Here is a 20315-nt window from a genome sequence, read left to right as displayed (position 1 = left end):
TAGGCGACTGATGACCTCAGAAGTTAAGTCGCCATTTGAACCATTTCTTTTGTGAAGTGACTGTTGCTGCAAAGGGTTAAGAAGGTTGAAGTTTTCCATATGAAACGTAATGGCTACAGCGGAGAAAGACCGTGCACTGCTGGTAAAGTTGCTTTATCAGAATGGCAGCAATAGCAGCGTTGTATTGTGAGAATATCGCCGACAGGAACAGTTACCAAGGGGTCATGTGTCAATAAATGGACTGAAGATGAGTTACATTAAAAATGAAGAAATTCCTCCAGCTGTATTTAAGGTGTCGATTTTATTTTGGCAACTAGTTTCAGCGTTGTAACAACGTCATCTTCAGGCCCATACACTTGTTGACGTCAATTCCGTGGGGCTGATACTAGAAGTCATTGGTGAGATACGGACTTGCTCCGTGTGGAAGGTGCTTAGTAACTGAACTCAGCGGAGCACGTCCGTATCTCACTACTGACTTCTAGTATCAGCCGCACGCAGTTGACGTCAACAAGTGTATGAGCCTGAAGATGACGTTGTTACAACGTTGAAACTAGTTGTCAAAAAAAAATCGACACCTTAAATGCAGCTGGAGGAATTTATTATTTTTAATATGAATTTATACCAGCTGACGTCCCACTGTCCATTTCAACTATGGGTGTATGAAGACAGATGAGTTAGGTGGTGCAGCAGGGAGAAGGAGGCGGCCCACTCCCATGGCAGTTGTTGATGAAGTTTCTGTCGTGATATCCGACCATGTAGCACGTGCCTCAAATCCTGCATGCAGCAAGTGCTCGAGCTGTGTCACGGGAATTGTTTCTTCCCTGATAAGTAGTTCAAATGATTTTTCTACACATTTTACATTAGCATTCCAACAAGATTCAAAATATGCAAGAGACGAAGTCCCAAGATAAGGCTACAACGCCGCGACTTTGGCCTTAATATTTTGGCACGGGTGGAAATGGGTGACATGTGGCCGGAGAATATTCTTTGCGCAGACGAAGCACATTTTACTCTGCACGGTGACGTGAACGCACAGAGCTGTCGCATTTGGGGTTCTACTCCGCCATATGTTGTACAGGAACGTCAACTGTATAGGCTTATGTGACTGTGTGATGTGGTTGCGTAAGTTCCTGCATTGTCGTCATCCACTTTCCTTTTAGGAGATGACACTTCTCAGGTCTGTTATGTGTACAGTGACATCTGCATGTTGTAAGGACCTCCCTGTGCAACATGTGATTCCAGCTTCGTAAGAACGCAGTTGTGTCCACACCACAATTTTCATGCAAGATGGGGCGACACCATAGGTTGCTTGCCAGGTGAAAGATTTGCTTCGAGAACCTTCGGTAACGACTGTATCACCTCTAGGCACTTTCAAGATCTATGGCCTTCCAGATCCCCCGACCTAAATCCATGTGGCTTCTGGTTGTGGGGACATCTGACAGATTGTGTCTATCAGGTTTGCGTCCAGAGTCCTTCTGATCCCAATGATAGCATACGACGGCGTACGACTCTGATCACACCGAAAATGCCGCGAGCAACTGCCGTCCATGTCATATTACGGATGCAGCATGTTGCTGAGTCGAAAGACCATGTAGAACACACGTTGTAACTTGAGACCATACACTAATAAACGAACCGGAACCTCCGTTATCATGTATTTGATCGTTTCTCTCCTTTCCTGCACCCACACCACATTCTGGCTGCTTACAGCGCCATATTTTCGCCTGGTGGCACAAAGTGGAACTTTTTTAAACATAGTCTGCGAGTACACCAGCGATGTCTCAGCGTCCTGCTATGGATACAGCCCGCACTGCTGCATTCAAAAAACCATATCTTTAATTATAAACATATAAGGAAATGTATTCGCAGTTGCGCATATGAACCATCATTGGCTGTATATTTGGAATGACGATCATTAAAGTTTGTGCCAGACCGGGATCCGAACCCACAGTCTGCACTCGTACATTACGTAATTCCCGTCCAGGAAGGACTTATTTATTGAGAGTCGATGGGCTGGTACTGGCGAATAAATACGAAATTGCAGTGCCTGTGTTATTAAGAAGTACGATGCAATGTTCCTTCGCACATGCAAGAATGCATGTCCGAAAGAACATTCCGTCGTGAATCTAATAACACGGCACTGCTGTTTCGTAATTATAACCACTCTGTATTTAGACTTATACCCAAACACCACCTAGAGAGAGTTCAAAAATTCCAATTACAAACGTCTAGGGCTTGTAGAGAGGAGTGAGCAGATAATATTTTGAACTGGAACCCATGTCCGGAAAGGTACAGTTTCCGTGCTACAAGCATTTGAAAACATGTTGGTAACGCGACCATTTTTTCAAGTAATTGCTTGGGTGTGACCCAATACACCACTTGTTTACCGTTCCACTCACTAATATCCAAAGAAATATCCCGTGTACTCGTTCAAGTAAGAACATAACTTAATTTTGTCCACTGTTGACAGTGTTGTCGTCATTATCATACATCTTAAGTAAAAAATTTTCCAATAACAATATAAATTAATATATGGGGTGTTCAAAAATTCTCTCCGCAGTGCCGTATGATTCTTAGCCGCGCGTGCCGTATGGTTGTTCGCCTGCCTGGGTCGACGTATCGCTGCACGTCTTCAAATAGCTACGACACTTCAGGAGGTCTGACAGGCACTGGTGCAAGAATGGGAGGCTATACCCCAGCAGCTGCTCGACCACCTGATCCAGAGTATGCCAACCCGTTGTGCGGCCTGTGTACGTGTGCATGGTGATCATATCCCATATTGATGTTGGGGTACATGCGCAGAAAACAGTGTCGTTTTGCAGCAGATGTTTTTCGAGACCGTTTTCTAAACTTATCACCAATACCGTGGACTTACAGATCTGTGTCGTGTCTGTTCCCAATGTGCCTATACTATTAACGCCAGTTTTGTGTAGTGCCTCGTTGCGTGGCACCACGTTCTGCAATTATCCTTAATTTATGAGTATGAGTGTAGTTAAGGAGTCGACTATATTCAAGGTCCAGTCAGATTAGTGCGACCACTTGTCAAAAGCCGGAATAATAAAGTTTTGCATCGCGGACTGCTGCGAGACATACAGGAAGAGCGTCAGTGAGTTTCTGTACGGTACCGACAGGGAAGTGAAGCCACGCCGACTCGAATGCCGTGGCCAGCTGCGTTAGGTGTCTCTGCTGATGCTCCAGGCTACAAACAGCCCGATCGAGGTGGCCCAACAGATTCTCAGTTGGGTTTAAATCCTGGATGTTTGATAGCCACGGCAGTACAGTAAACTCATTCTGGTGCTCTTCAAACCACGCACGTACACTCCGAGCTGTGTGACACTTTGCATTGTCCTGCTGGTAGATGCCATTGTGCCGAGAAAGAAACCAACTGCCTGTAGAGGAGGGGGGGGGGGGGGGACATGGTATACGCGCTTAGATCCACTGTGCCTTCCAGAATGAGGAGATCACCCAGGAGATGCCGCGAAAATATTCCACCGAGAGCAACGCTCTCTCCTCCGGCCTGAGCCTGTTCAACGATTGTTGCAAGATGTTTTCTTTCAGATGTTTTACGCTGCACACGCCAATGGCCAACTGCCCTATGGAACATTAAGCGTGATTCATCTGAAAAGTCGACATGTCGCCACTCAGTGAGCGTCTCGTTGCAGTAGTGGCAAGCAAAATCCAATCTTCGTCGCCGATGCACAACAGTCAGCGTAGGTGCACGAACAAGGCCCCTGCTGTAGAGGCCCATACGCGGCAACGTTCGCTGAGCTGTCGTTTGGCAGGCCCTGTTGGTAGCCTCTTGGTTTATCTGGGTGGTCAGTTGCTCAACAGTTGCACGTCTATTCTCCCGTACACATCTCTATACCACTTGCCGACCCCTGTCATCTGTGGCCTATGACGCACCACAGCTACCTCGGTGCTGGTTTGCCGCGCGGGATTAGCTGAGCGGTCAAAGGTGCTGCAGTCGTGGAGTGTGCGGCTGGTCCCGGCGGAGGTTCGAGTCCTCCCTCGGGCATGGATGTGTGTGTTTGTCCTTAGGATAATTTAGGTTAAGTAGTGTGTAAGCTTAGGGACTGATGACCTTAGCAGTTAAGTCCCATAAGATTTCACACACATTCGAACATTCGGTGCTGGTTTGGAGAGCGCAATTTAGACATGCATTGACTGTTTTTTTATGAAATAGAGACTGGGGAAAGAAAGGGAAGGGATGGGTGGGAATTCGTGACTTCCACGAAATCTGAAAATTTGTGCTGGACCGAAACTCGAATCCGGATTTAATGATTCTCGCAAGCGGTTGCCTAAACCGCTTCAGCCATCCGACACAGTCCCTGACGACAAAATTTCTACCTTATCACAAGCTGCAATGCAGCATCCCTCTTCCACTTACCCCTACACGAAAATTGTTGATTCTCCAGGAGTTCGGGGGTGTTAGTGCATCTGCACTGAAACAAACAGCAAGGAGCTGTCGCGCTGTTACAGAAAAGTGTATATTTGTGTTTTGTCTGTCTTGTCGGACGTTCCCGACGTAACGGGCACCACCCAAATACATACATTACTGTATACTTTAACCATGGCAGCACCCGACCAGTTCTAAACTTAGCTGTTTCGAAAATGCTTCCACCCTCGCCCCGAAAGCCATCAGATACACTCTCAGATAAAAAACGCACCACGGAGAAATTTTCCGAATGGGATGGAAATCAACAGCTATGATGTACACGTACAGACAAACATGATTACAGTATCAGAAAAATTGAACGTGTTATTCAAGAGAAATAGCGTCACTAATTGAGCAAATCAATAACGTTGGTCCATCTCCGATTCTCATGAAAACAGTTATTCGGCTTGGCATTGCTTAAAAAAAATGGCTCCAAGCACTATGGGACTTAACATCAGAGGTCATCAGTCCCCTAGAACTTAAAACTACTTAAACCTAACTAACCTAAGGACATCACACCCACATCCATGCCCGAGGCAGGATTCGAACCTGCGAGCGTAGCGGTCGCGCAGTTCCAGACTGTAGTGCCTAGAACCGCTCGGCCACTTCGGCCGGCCGGCATTGGTTCAAAGAGTTGGATGTTCTCCTGTCATGAGGGATGGATATCTTGCCAAATTCTGTCCAACTGACGCATTAGATCGTCAAAATTCCGAGCTGGTTGGAGGATCCTGCCCATAGTGATCAGGTGACCTTGCTGTCAAAGGCAGAGTTGCCTAAGCAAGAAGACAAGCAGTAGAAACTCCCGCTGTGTGCTGGCGGACAATATCTTGCCCAAATGTAAGACCAGGGTGACTTGCCACGAAGGGCGACAAAACGGAGCATAGAATACCGTCGACGTACCACTCTGATGTATGGGTGCTGCGGATGACAACCAGACCATCACTCCTGGTTGTCTCGCCGTATGGCGGCGACACTCAGGTTGGTATCCCACGGCTGTCCAGAATGTGTGCAGACACATTTTCGCTTGTCATCGGGCCTCAGTTCGAAGAAGGACTCATCACTGAATTAAACTCTACCGCAATGAATGAGATCCCTGGCCGAATGTGCCTAACAGCACTGCAAACGGCCATATTGGTGTACAGAGGTCAATGGTAGTCGGAACAATGGGCGCTGTGATCTCGTCCTCCTTTGTGTGAGGCGCCTATTAACTGACCTGGCCGGCCACTGTGGCCGAGCAGTTCTAGGCGCTTCAGTTTGGAACCGCGCGAATCTACGGTCGCAGGTTCGAATCCTGCCTCGGTCGTGGATGTGTGTAATGTCTTTAGGTTGGATAGATTTAAGTAGTTCTAATTTCTAGGGGACTGATGACCTCAGATGTTAAGTCCCATAGTGCTCAAAGCCATTTGAACCATTTTGAACTTACCAGTGACTGAAGGACCAGTTGCACGTCAGATCGGTGATAATGGAGGATTCGGGGCTATGAGTACCTCTCTGATGACTGCTCGGTTCTCTCTTTCTGTCTAGGTCGACCTCTTCCTTGTTGTCACCGTGTCCCGCCATGGTTCACCCATTCCTGCCAACATCGTCGAATAGTGACATCGTTCTTACTCAGACGTCTAGCGGTTCGCCGATTACTCCAACCGGCTTCTTTGAGCGCAACTACACATCCTCTCTCAAATGCTGACATCTGCGTATATTGTTCGTTCACCTGTCTGTGAAGTACAGTTAGTGTCCAACTTAGCACCGGATGAAACGCGCAAAGACTTTAAGCCCTGGTATCGACATATCTTCTGTTAACTATCGTTGTCAGCTGCATGGTGAAATTGCGCTACAAGGTCAACATTCATCATCAGCCGCCAAAGTGAAGTCGACACTTGCGTGAGTATCAGTTCGTGACCAACTCCTTCGTGGTCCTTTTTTTAGTTTCGATCGCTCCATTTCCACTTTACGGCAATGACTGTAATGTTTTGCTGTACTGCCCCAACACGCTTTATATACCCTCCACTGGTGCTGCTGCCACCTGTGAGTGGTGTGGTTACTGCAAGTTGACATCGAACACAGCCGGTGGTCACATTAATGAGACCGGACAGGCTTTTGAGCTACGGTTGGGTTTTCAGATTTGAGCCACGTTGCATAACGCTTTCCCAAATCCACGAAGACTACCGTGCTGTGCCTCCCTCTGGTAGCGGCCGCTTCGAGGTCTGTCGAGCCCCCACGGGAGGAACGGCCACGGAGAGTGAGAGACGGGAGCGGGAGTGGAGGACAGGGTGCTCGCAGTCGCAGCTCTGGTAGACCAGTGGGCGGATGCCACCACTTGTTGCAGGATTTCAGCGAGAGCTTCCAGATCCTGCACGCCGGCCGGGCGCTGCGCATCCTGCGGCTGGCCAAGCTGCTCAGCCTGGTGCGGCTGCTGCGGCTGTCGCGCCTCGTCCGATACGTCAGCCAGTGGGAGGAGGTCTATGTAAGTACCGCGCCGCCGCGCCGCCGACAAAGCCTGCACGCCGGCACGCTACGCCACCAGCTCACAACTCGTCCCGCTGGGCAACGGGGCTAGAACTGAGTTCGCAATTTCTTACTGCGCCTCCCCTTCGCTGTCCCCCAAATATAGTTTGCTGCCACACCCCCTTTTAATGTGCCACAGATTCCTAGGATCTGAATAACAACGACAATGAAATATACAAAGTATTATACGAGGGCTATCCACAAAGTACATTACGTTTTGGAATTAAAAATAAATAAAGTATTGGAAATTTTTTTATTATATACAGATGAAAGCCACATGTAAATACTACTTTTCTACATAGTTGCCGTTTAAATTAAGGCACTTATCGTAGCGATGGACGAGCTTGGAAATTCCTTCGCCGTAAAATTCGGCCGCCTGCGCCTTCAACCACGTGGTTACCTCTTCTTGAAGCTGTGCGTCGTCATCAAAACGCTGCATAGCCAACCACTTCTTCATTGCTGGGAATAAGTGGAAGTCGCTCGGTGCCAGGTCGGGACTGTACGGCGGATGAGTAAACAACTCCCACTTAAAAGATTCGAGAACTTCACGAGTGGCATTGCCGTGAGGGCCCGGGCGTTGTCGCTTACGAGAAAGATGGCGACTCATTACTCGATCGCATCGTTACTGGTCACGAAACATGGGTTAATCATGTGAACTTCGAGACAAAATTGCAGTCAATGCACTGGGGGCACACAAATTCCTCCCAAAAACCCAAGAAATGCATGCAGACAATGTCGGCAAGGAAGGTGATGGCGACTGTCTTCTGGGACAGAAAAGGTGTGATTTTTGTGGATTTCCTGGAAAGAGGCACTACAATAAACTCTCAAAGGTATTGCCAAACTCTGCAAAACCTCATAAGAGCAATACAAAACAAGCGCAGGGGAAGTTGGGGTCAAAGATCTTGCTGATTCACGACAACGCCCGGGCCCACACGGCAAATGCCACTCGTGAAGTTCTCGAATCTCTTAAGTGAGAGTTGTTTCCTCATCCGCCGTACAGTCCCGACCTGGCACCGAGCGACTTCCACTTATTCCCAGCAATGAAGAAGTGGTTGGCTATGCAGCGTTTTGATGACGACACACAGCTTCAAGAAGAGGTAACCACGTGGTTGAAGGCGCAGGCGGCCGAATTTTATGACGAAGGAATTTCCAAGCTCGTCCATCGCTGCGATGTTGTTGTTGTGGTCTTCAGTGGCCAATTTTACGACGAAGGAATTTCCAAGCTCGTCCATCGCTGCGATAAGTGCCCTAATTTAAATGGAAACTATGTAGAAAAGTAGTATTGAAGTGTGGCTTTCATCTGTATATAATAAAAAAATTTCCTATACTTTATTTATTTTTAATTCCAAAACGTAATGTACTTTGTGGATAGCCCTCGTAATACCGGGTGATCAAAAAGTCAGTATAAATTTGAAAACTTAATAAACCACGGAATAATGTAGATAGAGAGGTAAAAATTGACACACATTCTTGGAATGACATGGGGTTTTATTAGAACAAAAAAAAAAAACACCCCATATTACTAGACGCGTGAAAGATCTCTTGTGCGCGTCGTTTGGTGATGATTGTGTGCTCAGCCGTCACTTTCGTCATGCTTGGCCTCCCAGGTCCCCAGACCTCAGTCCGTGCGATTATTGGCTTTGGGGTTACCTGAAGTCGCAAGTGTATCGTGATCGACCGACATCTCTAGGGATGCTGAAAGACAACATCCGACGCCAATGCCTCACCATAACTCCGGACATGCTTAATCACAATGTTCACAACATTATTCCTCGACTACAGCTATTGTTGAGGAATGATGGTGGACATATTGAGCATTTCCTGTAAAGAACATCGTCTTTGCTTTGTCTTACTTTGTTATGCTAATTATTGCTATTCTGATCAGATGAAGCGCCATCTGTCGGACATTTTTTGAACGCCTCTGTAAAGGTGCAAAAGCAAGGCACCGTGTGATGTCACCCGCGGCCTCTGTGACGCTTCAAACGGCAAGGTGTCGACACACGCAAAAAAAGGTCACAGCTCAGAAGTTCGTGTGACGTGTAAAGTGGGTTAATGTTGAAACATTGGCGAGAAATTTCACCACAATTATGTCAAACGGCACCGTGGAAGCTTGTCACGGCCCCTCTTACCCACATTTCACCCCTTCTCTTGACGCCACTGCAATGGAACTCAGTACGGCGATGCCCAGCGATGCACTAACGCAGTTTCTTATGAGTGGACGAGGGAAACATTTCAGACACATCGTCTCTCAGACTCAGTAAGTGGCATGAAGGGCGTCAGTGAAACCACTCCTATCCTCGGGACGTTCATTCCCACACATTTCGCTATCGAAAACGACAGTTTGTAGTACGATGTGCAAAACGACGACGTTTTTGACAACCTTTCGCAATTTTGACACCTCCTGAGCGATTCAACCCTTCTCTATGGACATCACGGGACTGCAACCCCATTGAATAAGATCTTATCTCATTTGTGTGCTAAGTATCCACAATTTTGCTCTGATGTACAGAATAGAACCAATAGGGACCACACAAAACTATTCGACGAAATTTGTACGTGATCCAAAGTAGCGAAGGGTTCTTATGCGTTTTCGGTGCTGTTTCATGCCCTCCTGTTGCACTATCATGGAGATGTGCATCATTGACACATGTGTGAATAAAACGATAAAGAGTCCCTATAGGGACCCTCAGTTTGGCAAAAGCCTCTTGGCACCCATCCACATTTATTGAGAATTTTAAAAATGTGCCTTTACAGAGAGAACCTGCGAAGTAGTCTGAGGCGCCTGCAGGTATGCAACCATTTGACACACCTCCACGCCAGTTGCTTGCCTGAAAGTAGGCAACCACATGACACACTTCCAATGCCAGTTGTCTGTATGCAGGCTACTGGACTAATTCCCAGATTTTCCCTGTGAAGGCACATTTTTTAAAAAAATTCTCAATAAATGGCAGCAGGCGCCACTGAGGGTTTTGGCAAACTGAGGGGTTTTAGAGGGACTCTTTGCCGTTTTATTGAAGTCTGTATCGATGTCATGTGTCTCTGTGATCACCTGACAGGAGGGTGTGAAACAGCAGCACTGAAAAAGCATAACCACCTGCTGCTGCTTCAAATCATGTTCAAATTTCGTCGAATGGCTTTGAACGGTCCCTAGTAGTTCCACGCTGTACATCAGAGCAAAAATTTCAGTCGCACTGCACTCCAAACGCGTGAAATAAAGTTCTATGGGGTAGCATCCCCATGATATCTGTCGAGAAGGGTTAAACTGTCCAAGAGGTGTCTGTTGTGGCGTAGCAAGACAGCCACGCCACGGAAGTAGCCGAAAGGCACGCGTTTAGCAGGCAAGTTATAGGTCTGTAACAGGATACGCAATGAATGTTATAAAGAAAAGTACGTAGCTTCAGTATTACTTAACTTTAATCCATCCTTGGTACATCTGGAGATTGTGACGATACAAGTGAGACTCTTTAGATACATGCAATGTTACTAATGGCGCCTTGCTAGGTCGTAGCCATGGACTTAGCTGAAGGCTATTCTAACTATTGACTCGGCTAATGAGCAATGCTTCGTCCGTGTAGTCGCTAGCAAAGTCGTCTGTACAACTGGGGCGAGTGCTATCCCGTATCTCGAGACCTGTCTTGTGGTGGCGCTCGGTCTGCGATCACACAGTGGCGACACGCGGGTCCGACATGTACTAATGGACCGCGGCCGATTTAAAACTACCACCTAGCAAGTGTGGTGTCTGGCGGTGACACCACAGTGTCAACAGTATCAAAGGTTATCAGAGCATCGTCTTGTTGCTCATCGCACTGTGAACTGTCGTTTTCAACCGCAACATGTGTGGGAATCAGCGTCCTATGGAAAGGGATGGTTTCATTAACACCCTTTTTGTCACCCCTTGAGGCCTTTTCGTGTCCATTCTGAGAGGTGGCGTGTCTGAAATGTTTTCGTTGGCCACTCATAAGAAAACCGCGTTATTTCAACGCTGGGCGTCACGTTTCTGACCTCCATCGTAGAGGTGTCAAAGAAGAGTTGGAATGTAGGCAACAGACGCTGTAACGACCTTCTCATCGTGTGACACGTTCACGGTGGTATTTAGCCGAATTGTGGTGAAATTAATTGTCAGTGTGACATCATTAATCCACTTTATACGTCACATGAATTTCTGAGCTCTGGCCTTTTTGTCGTATGTTCCGACACCTTGAAATTTCAAGCGTCGTCGAACCCGAGACTGACGTCGTAGGGTGTCACGCTCTTGCACCGTTACAGAGGAATGTTGTAAACACCTTTGAGCCAAATTTAAAACCCATGCCTCGCAATGGGAGGTAATTACGGGGTGAGGCTATCAAATTCCTCTTTTTTCCGAATTTCTTTCCTTGGTACTGCCAGTGTGCATTTCATATCGTCGCTACTTCGACTAAGATCAATTCTTTAATTATGTTACGCTGTGTACGAGAAATTCATAGAATGCTTTTGACAGTGATGACTGTAATACACTATGAAATTATGAAGGTAGTAGGGATGAAATAAAGCGAGCAGTGAAAGGTTGTTCGCCGGCCGGTGTAGCCGAGCGGCTCTAGGCGTTACAGTCTGGAACCGCGCGACCCCTACGGTCGCAGGTTCTAATTCTGCCTGGGGCATGGATGTTTGTGATGTCCTTAGGTTAGTTAGGTTTAAGTAGTTCTAAGTTCTAGGGGACTGATGACCTCAGAAGTTAAGTCCCATAGTGCTTAGAGCCATTTGAACCATTTGAAAGGTTCTTTACAACTTATACTGAAATGTTACTGCAGTTACAAGCGTCGGAGGATGTGAAACGGAAGCAGTAGTTGAGAACGGTTGCAGTCTATCGCCATTGTTATTCATTCTGTACACTGAGCAAGCAGATAAGGAAACTAAGGAGAAATCTTGAAACTAAATTAAAATTTCAGAGTGAACAAATAAAAACTTTGAGGTTTGCCGATAATGTTACAATTCCCACACACTCGGCAAAGGGCTTGGAAGAGCAGCCGAAAGGAATGGATAGTGTCTTGAACAGAGATTATAAGGTGAACAATAACAAAAATAAAGTAAGGACATTACAGTGTAGTGGAATTAAATCAGGTGATGCTGCGGGAATCAGATTAAGAAGATGGAAGGAAAGAAAACTAGAGGTTAATACCCCGTTGTCAGCGCGGAATTAGGGACCCAGCGCAAGCTCGGTGTCGAAAGGACGAGGTAGTGCATCGCCGGTGTTCTTTTCTAAGGATACATCCCGGAATTTGCCTGTAGCGATTTATGGAACTAACGAAAAACATAAATCTGGATGGTCGGACGGGGATTTGCACCGACGTCCTCCACAACGCGAGACCAGTGTACTAACCATTGTGCCACCACGCTCGGTCAGATTATAAGACGAGACACTAAACGAAATGGGTGAGTTTTGATGTCTGGCAACTGATCTTAGCACAAGTAGCGACGACACTAAATGCACACTGGCAGTACCAAGGAAAGAAGTTCGGAAAAAAAGAGGAATTTTATAGCATCAAATGCACATTCCAACACAAAAAAAGATGAAGACCACGAAGGAATTACCCGAATGCCACGGAATCGGTAGATGTGATGAACATCTATAGACAAAAAATTATTACAATTTCAGAAAAACTGGATCATTGATTCAAGAGGGAGAGCTACACAAATTGAGCAAGTCAATAAGGCGTTGGTCCAGTTATTCGGTTTGTCATTGAATGATAGAGTTGTGGTGTCCCAAATCCTGTTCCGTGGGCGCGTTTATCCTTACGATGGGTAGAGGACACTGCCCATAATGCTCCAAGAGTTCTCAACTGGGGAGAGATGCGGAGATTTAGCTGGCGAAGGTGGGTTTGGTAAGCACGAAGAGAAGGAGTAAAAACTCTCGCCGTGTGCGGGCGGGCGTTATCTTGCTGAAATGTAAGCCCAGGATGGTTTGCCTTGAAGGACAACAAAACGGAACGTAGAATATCATCGACAGAGGTATATGGGCAGCCATTTCCCCACACTCACTACACGATGAAATAGGAAGCAAAATAGATAATACTGGTGGGATATACCCTCTGCCATACACGGAGTACAAATGAAGACTTACATGTAAATAAGAACGTGTAATGACATATTTATGCCTTCTGGCAGAAAAAAGTGTTTCACAGATACTCGATAGGAAAGTATTCTTCGCATTTCATTGATAATTTTTGCAGAGACAGTTCCAAACAAATGCCCTGAGAGGGCATACCACTACTTTCGCTTGTTAACCGTTCCATACAGTGTTTCGACAGTCATACTTACTGGAGTCTAGGCAGTGGTCACATTTAAGTCCATAGCTCACAGCACCTGATGGAAATGAATATGTCAAGCTTCGAAGCATTACGCATGAAACTGCAGTCGTCAACTTTACTTTAGAGAATTTTGTCGACTAACGATCGACACCTTCTGTTACTCACACCCTCAAAAACCTAAGAAATAAAAATCACGCAGGGCTGTACTGGAGCTTAGAAGCAGTCCCAAGAGACACACAGCAGCCAAAACAACATTAGGAGCATGAAGATGCCGAGCAATTACTCTCCTACTTATGAAATGAGACAGAAAGGTAGATTATAAAAATTAAGATAACTGAAGGATATTCAACAAATTCATAACGGGTGAATTAATTTCATCGGATTATGAACACTTGACCGAATCAAAAATTACACATTTATAGCTGGTCAGTCACGTTAACCGCAAACATTTACGGGAGCATTATATATATCAAAATTAGATTCTTGTCAATACATAATTACAGTTTTTTAACCAATATTTGTATATTACGTAACATCTGATGTAGCAGTGGAAGTCGGATTCTTTTAGCAGACGGACATGTCCTTATCTCTACGTATTTTCTATTTAATGGAGAATACTATGTACTATGAGCAAACGGAGGGAGTCGCATGGCAGCCCATTCTCAGCCATGGTTGCGAATTTGTATACGGAACACTTCGAAGAAGAGTCCCTGACATCATCCAAATGGAAACACCTGCTTTTTCCGTTATGTGGATGACACAGTCATTACCCAGTCCCATGGAAAGGACCAACTCCTTGACTACCTTGTACAACTGAAATGCATACATCCCAAAATCAAATTCGCTATGGAGATCTAAGAAGAAGGAAGACTCCATTCCTGGACATCATGATCAACAGAAGAGCTGATGGCACGCTGAGCCACGGTGAGTATCGAAAGAAAACGGACCAGTGTTTGCACGCAGATAGGTGCCACCACCCTGTGCAGAGGAATAGGGTACTAAAAACACTAGTACCAGTACACGTGACGCACGCCAACTCAGACGCAAACAGTCTGCCCCAGGAACTGGAACGCCTCAGAACCGTGTTCCGAAAAAACTGATACCCAGATGGTAAATTAAGAGCTCTCTTTCCCCCACCATTACGGTACAACCTGTGAAGACGGAAGACGTCAAGGAGGAATGGGTAGCGACAGTCTTTACACCGTACACGGGCGCGCTATCGGGAATAGTCGGTCGCATATTGAAAAAGCACCGCGTAAGAACTGATACCCACCCATTAAAACACGGGTACTATTGGGGAGAGTCAAAGGTGACCTCGATTTGAGGAAGGCGAGGTATATCAGATTTCGTGCCAACGTGGCAAGACATATATTGGACAGACAACGTGCACCATCTAAGATCGACGCAGAGAGCAGCAGAGGCACACTCGATTAATATGCCCTAACAAGTCGATGCTAGCAGAGCACTGTTGGAGAATCGTGCAATGGAATACGAATGTACCAGCATTTTAGCGCAGACATCCAGATACTAGGACAGTGTCGTTAGAAAAGTAATCGAATTTCGCACCAGGGATAATACACTACTGGCCATTAAAATTGCTACACCACGAAGATGACGTGCTACAGACGCGAAATTTAACCGACAGGAAGAAGATGCTGTGATATGCAAATGATTAGCTTTTCAGAGCATTCACATAAGGTTGGCGCCGGTGGCGACACCTATAACGTGCTGACATGAGGGACGTTTCCAACCGATTTCTCATACACAAACAGCAACTGACCGGCGTTGCCTGGTGAAACGTTGTTGTGATGCCTCGTGTAAGGAGGAGAAATGCATACCATCACGTTTCCGATTTTGATAAAGGTCGGATTGTAGCCTATCGCGATTGCGACATTGCTGCTCGCGTTGGACGATATCCAATGACTGTTAGCAGAACATGGAATCGGTGGGTTCAGGAGGGTAATACGGAACACCGTGCTGGATCCCAACGGTCTCGTATCACTATCAGTCGAGATGACAGGCATCTTATTCGCATGGCTGTAACGGATCGTGCAGCCACGTCTCGATCCCTGAGTCAACAGATGGGGACATTTGCAAGACAACAACCATCTACACGAACAGCTCGACGACGTTTGCAGCAGTATGGACTGTCAGCTCGGAGACCATGGCTGCGGTTACCCTTGACGCTGCATCACAGACAGGAGCGCCTGCGATGCTGTACTCAACGACGAACCTGGGTGCACGAATGGCAAAACGTCATTTTTTCGGATGAATCCAGGTTCTGTTTACAGCATCGTGATGGTCATATCCGTGTTTAGCGACACCGCGGTGAACGCACATTGGAAGCGTGTATTCGTCATCGCCATACTGGCGTATCATCCGGATTGATGGTGTGAGGTGCCATTGCTTACACGTCTCGGCTACCTCTTGTTCGCATTGACGGCACTTTGAATAGTGGACCTGGCTCTACCCTTCATTCGATCCCTGCGAAACCCTAATTTCAGCAGGATAATGAAAGACCGCATGTTGCAGTCCCTGTACGGGCCTTTCTGGATACAGAAAATGTTCGACTGCTGCCCTGGCCAGCACATTCTCCAGACCTCTCACCAATTGAAAACGTCTGGTCAATGGTGACCGAGCAGCTGGCTCGTCACAATACGCCAGTCACTACTGTTGATGAACTGTGGTATCGTGTTGAAGCTGCATGGGCAGCTGTACCTGTACACGCCATCCAAGCTCTGTTTGACTCAATGTCCAGGCGTATCAAGGCCGTTATTAGGGCCAGAGGTTATTGTTCTGGGTACTGTTTTCTCAGGATCTATGCACCCAAATTGCGTAAAAATCTAATCACCTGTCAGTTCTAGTATAATATATTTGTCCAATGAATACCCGTTTATAATCTGCTTTTCTTCTGGTGTAGCAATTTTAATGGCCAGTAGTGTATTATCATACGGGACTGCGGTTACAATCTCAGCAAGGCTTGGGAGCTAGCACTGGGTTTAATTAGGAAGAAGCTCGGGAAACACAACGACCTGGCGATCAGGGCGGACAGAGCAACTACGTCGACGCTACAAAAGACGCCGACGCAAGCGTCAAAGTCGGCCGCGCACCCTCAGGAGCTCAGTTCGTCAGCACTCCTAACGATAGCGACATTTATGATCGCCGAAATACTCTGCCCGTTGGACAGTATGGACCAGCAGTACACCCCTGGACTGTTCGAGCAACAAATACGCCGGAAGAAACTGAAGAGTCATGCTCTTCAAATTATTCGTAGTCACATTTTTCTTAAAAAAAGAAACAACATAGTTAGTTCAGTATCATGGTAGATAACAAAGTTATGTACATTACCAGTATGGAGAAATATTCACCCCTTTTCACGCTTTCCTGTCGACAAATATGTTTCAAAAAATGGCTCTGAGCACTATGGGACTTAACTTCTGTGGTCATCAGTCCCCTAGAACTTAGAACTACTTAAACCCAACTAACCTAAGGACATCACACACATCCATGCCCGAGGCAGGATTCGAACCTGCGACCGTAGCGGTCACGCGGTTCCAGACTGAAGCGCCTTTAACCGCACGGCCACACCGGCCGGCAACTTTGTTTCAACATCTTAAAAAATTCACGAGACATTTGAGGTTAAAAGCGTATATACATTTAGATTAACATTATGTAGGTTGGTACTAATACAGAATAATAATGACAGATTACTTATCCCAAAGAACTGATGAAACCAAACTGTAGTTCATTACAGAATCTAGGCAATGAGAGTTACTATAGCAAAGACGAAGAGCAATGATTTAGAATAACAAATATTGAATAAGTACGAAAGTTCATAGTTTCTTTGTTAACAGATGTAGACTGGTCATACTGCACACGCAGTTGGAATACTTCTCCTATGCACGGTCGCAGATGATGCTCTCGCGTTTCTAATGCTGTCCACCCCTTCTCTAAGCAACTTCAAAAATGGCTCTGAGCACTATGGGACTTAACATCTGAGGTCATCAGTGCCCTAGAACTTAGAACTACTTAAACCTAACTAACCTAAAGACATCACACACATCCATGCCCGGGCAGGATTCGAACCTGCGACCGTAGCTGTCGCGCGGTTCCAGACTGAAGCGCCTATAATCGCTCGTCCACAGCGGCCGGCTAAGCAACTTCATCCACCTGGGAACATACCCTTTCGAATAACGTCGTCCACATATACATTCTGTGTTCCTTAAATATCGAACATCTTGCACCCCTCCTTGATGAAGAACTCAGTTACAGTCCGTAGCTTCTACTGGAGATCAGCATTTACCTGGTAGGAGAATTAAAGGTTCTGGAGCATTCGCATAGAGGAAGCATCACTCTTCATTATAAGTACTGGCCTTAGAGCGCCTTACCTGCTATAATTCCCTCTGTTCAGTCGACCGGCCGAAGTGACCGAGCTGTTCTAGGCGCTACAGTCTGGAACCGCGCGACCGCTACGGTCGCAGGTTCGAATCCTGCCTCGGGCATGGATGTGTGTGATGTCCTTAGGAGGTTTAAGCAGTTCTAAGTTCTAGGGGAGTGATGACCTCAACATAGTGCTCAGAGCCATTTTTTCTGTTCAGTCCAACATAGAATCTGACACTTGTCAGCCAGCACATGGAACCTTTCATCCAAAAACTGGAGGACATTTGGACTACTTGCAGAGTTGGTCAAAACTACCATTGTTCATTTTTTGACCAGGACGACCTTTCGGACACAACACAAAAGTACAGCTCAGCAAGAGCTCACACACTATTGTGACTGCAGTGCAGGACAGGACTTATAGGCCAACTTCCGATAAGATGGCACTCATCGGTGGTGTGAAAGAGTAAATGCTTTCCTAGTACTCTTTGCAAATATACCTCATGTACTATGTAATACAGATACATCTGAAGTACTTGTTACTATCTTCGTTTCCTTGGCGAACATAGTTCCTTTGGAAAGCTGGTAGATGTAAGACTAGCGATGACTCTGAGAAAGTCTTGCGTAATCGCCCTGCAAGCGCTCCATAAGCACGTACTTCTGTTTATTGCTTTAGATAATTAATCAGGAAAAGAAACTATCTTGAATAATTTACGTTACTATAAAACAGTCAAAACACACAGATTCTTCGGAGGGTTTTAATAATTTGTAGACAGCAAATGAGGTAAACTACTACTTAAAGTGTATCTGTTTTGCTGTTCCACGTATTCCATCGGTAGACTCTACGGGGAGCGACCTTTACCCGCACGTTTAATAAAAATAATTACATCGCGTTCATATTAGAACTGAAAAGCGTGATTAAATTTGCTTCACGTGTGCTCATATGAAGAAAGTTTAATAACATACTCCTCAAACCACGGGCTCAATGAATGACGCAGAAACCACTCACGGACACACACACACACACACACACACACACACACACACACACACACACACACGAGAGAGAGAGAGAGAGAGAGAGAGAGACGAAGCCACGCGTGCGTGTAGAGAGAGAGAGAGATGCGTTATGCGTTGCTGTAAGCAAGATACAACTATCTTTCCTAGTTTCGTCTATGCATGAAAAGACACGATCTATTGTAATAGATTTCTCTTATAAAACTGAGGATTGTGTCTTGCTGAGTAGTGCATATTACGTTTCAAATGGTATAATGAATTGCTTCGAACACTGAATACCGTGCAGCCTGAACAAATACCATTAGTACTACTTTTAGCCTAGAAGCTAGACATTATTACATACAGGCGTTTGTAAAACGACAGTCATCCTATGAATAATATCGGTTTATTTGGTTTCTGTTCTTAAAAGAAAACATTACTTATGAAAAATACACTTAAACCAAGGGGGGAAAAAGGAATTTTTCATGATTGGTAAACTGCAGATACATATACTGCGGTAGTTTAACAAAAGACATTAGCTATTATATGCAACGCCATCCTAATCACTTTATTTGTTCGTTCTAGTTTAGTGGTTCTAATTTTCACAAATACTGTAAAACAAACGGTAAGGCTGCATAGTCTAACACTCTTGTATCCGATATGTTCCTCGCAGATGGCAATTACGGGATTACGATGCCGTTACAAACATTATTCCCAGATTATAAAAACATTTTAGGCCTAAAATTACAAATACGTATATAAAATAAGTAATATTTTCAAAATTTTCCGGCCTATGAGCAGTTGCCCAATGATGTAGGCGGCACAGAAGCAACTGAAAAAGTAAACCCATATGAGTGAACTCAGTTAATATACAATCGTTTCAAGCAATGACGAGAACTCTTCAGTTGATCGATCAATAAAATATTGTGTAGGACCCTATTTGCTACCACATAAGTTTCACCGACTGTGAGTCCTACATGCGTTCTCATGCGTCTACTTTTTAATACTGAAAGAGTTGTTAGCTGGTGGCTGACGCCCTGCTCTGAGCTTCACCTTACATTCGTTCAAATAGAAATGCCACGTTACGCCTACAATTTTTGTTATGCTTACTTAATGTGCATGATGTTTTCTTTGTAAATGTTTTACATTTTCTTGTAACTATACTTTACTAACGTTTTTACTTGTGTGAAGTAACTGTGCAAATTAAGTGTTGTGTTGCACTTGGGAAGAACACGGTAAGGCTTCTGGCAGAGAACTGGTGTGCAGATGGCGTAATGAAAGTATACTCCAGTTTAATGTTGTACAAGAAAATTTCCAAAGTTTCTGTCTTTGTGACGGCTGGTGACATAAACTGATACTGATTGTAAAAAGCGGCATATTTTCACAATTGGAGCAGGAAGTGAGTACCTGACGTACCGCCGACGAAATTGTTGTTGTTATTATTATTGTTGTTGTTGTCATTGTTCAGTTGGCCTGACTGTAGAGCAGGTCCGCCAACTGTGCACGTGTGTGTGTGTGTGTGTGTGTGTGTGTGTGTGTGTGTGTGTGTGTTTAGCTCCCGCGGTGCCTACGAGTGGCACGCGTGGGGAATTGAGCTCTTAGGTTTAGAGGTTGGTATCTGCTTGTGCGGCGCTCACGTATCTTTGTTTCTCTAGATGCCTCCGCACCCGCAGAGCTGCAAGAGGACCGACTACACATCCCAAAATTGCAATTACACGGAC

At 45.7% G+C, this 20315-nt stretch overlaps 1 protein-coding gene across 2 annotated transcripts in view; it reads left to right on the top strand.

Annotated features, from left to right (window-relative positions):
• LOC124798055 (potassium/sodium hyperpolarization-activated cyclic nucleotide-gated channel 2-like) overlaps positions 1-20315 on the top strand; it is a 271387-nt gene that overhangs the window by 86799 nt on the left and 164273 nt on the right. For both annotated transcript variants that reach the window (XM_047261283.1, XM_047261281.1), the window contains exon 3: positions 6759-6896. In XM_047261283.1, the coding sequence (XP_047117239.1) occupies positions 6759-6896 (138 nt within the window). The remainder of the gene's footprint in view (positions 1-6758; positions 6897-20315) is intronic.

The sequence above is a fragment of the Schistocerca piceifrons genome, chromosome 5, assembly GCF_021461385.2.
Source record: "Schistocerca piceifrons isolate TAMUIC-IGC-003096 chromosome 5, iqSchPice1.1, whole genome shotgun sequence".
Lineage (NCBI taxonomy): Eukaryota > Metazoa > Arthropoda > Insecta > Orthoptera > Acrididae > Schistocerca > Schistocerca piceifrons.
The sequence above is the reverse complement of the archived record's forward strand: the minus strand, read 5'-3'. Positions and strand labels throughout refer to the sequence as shown.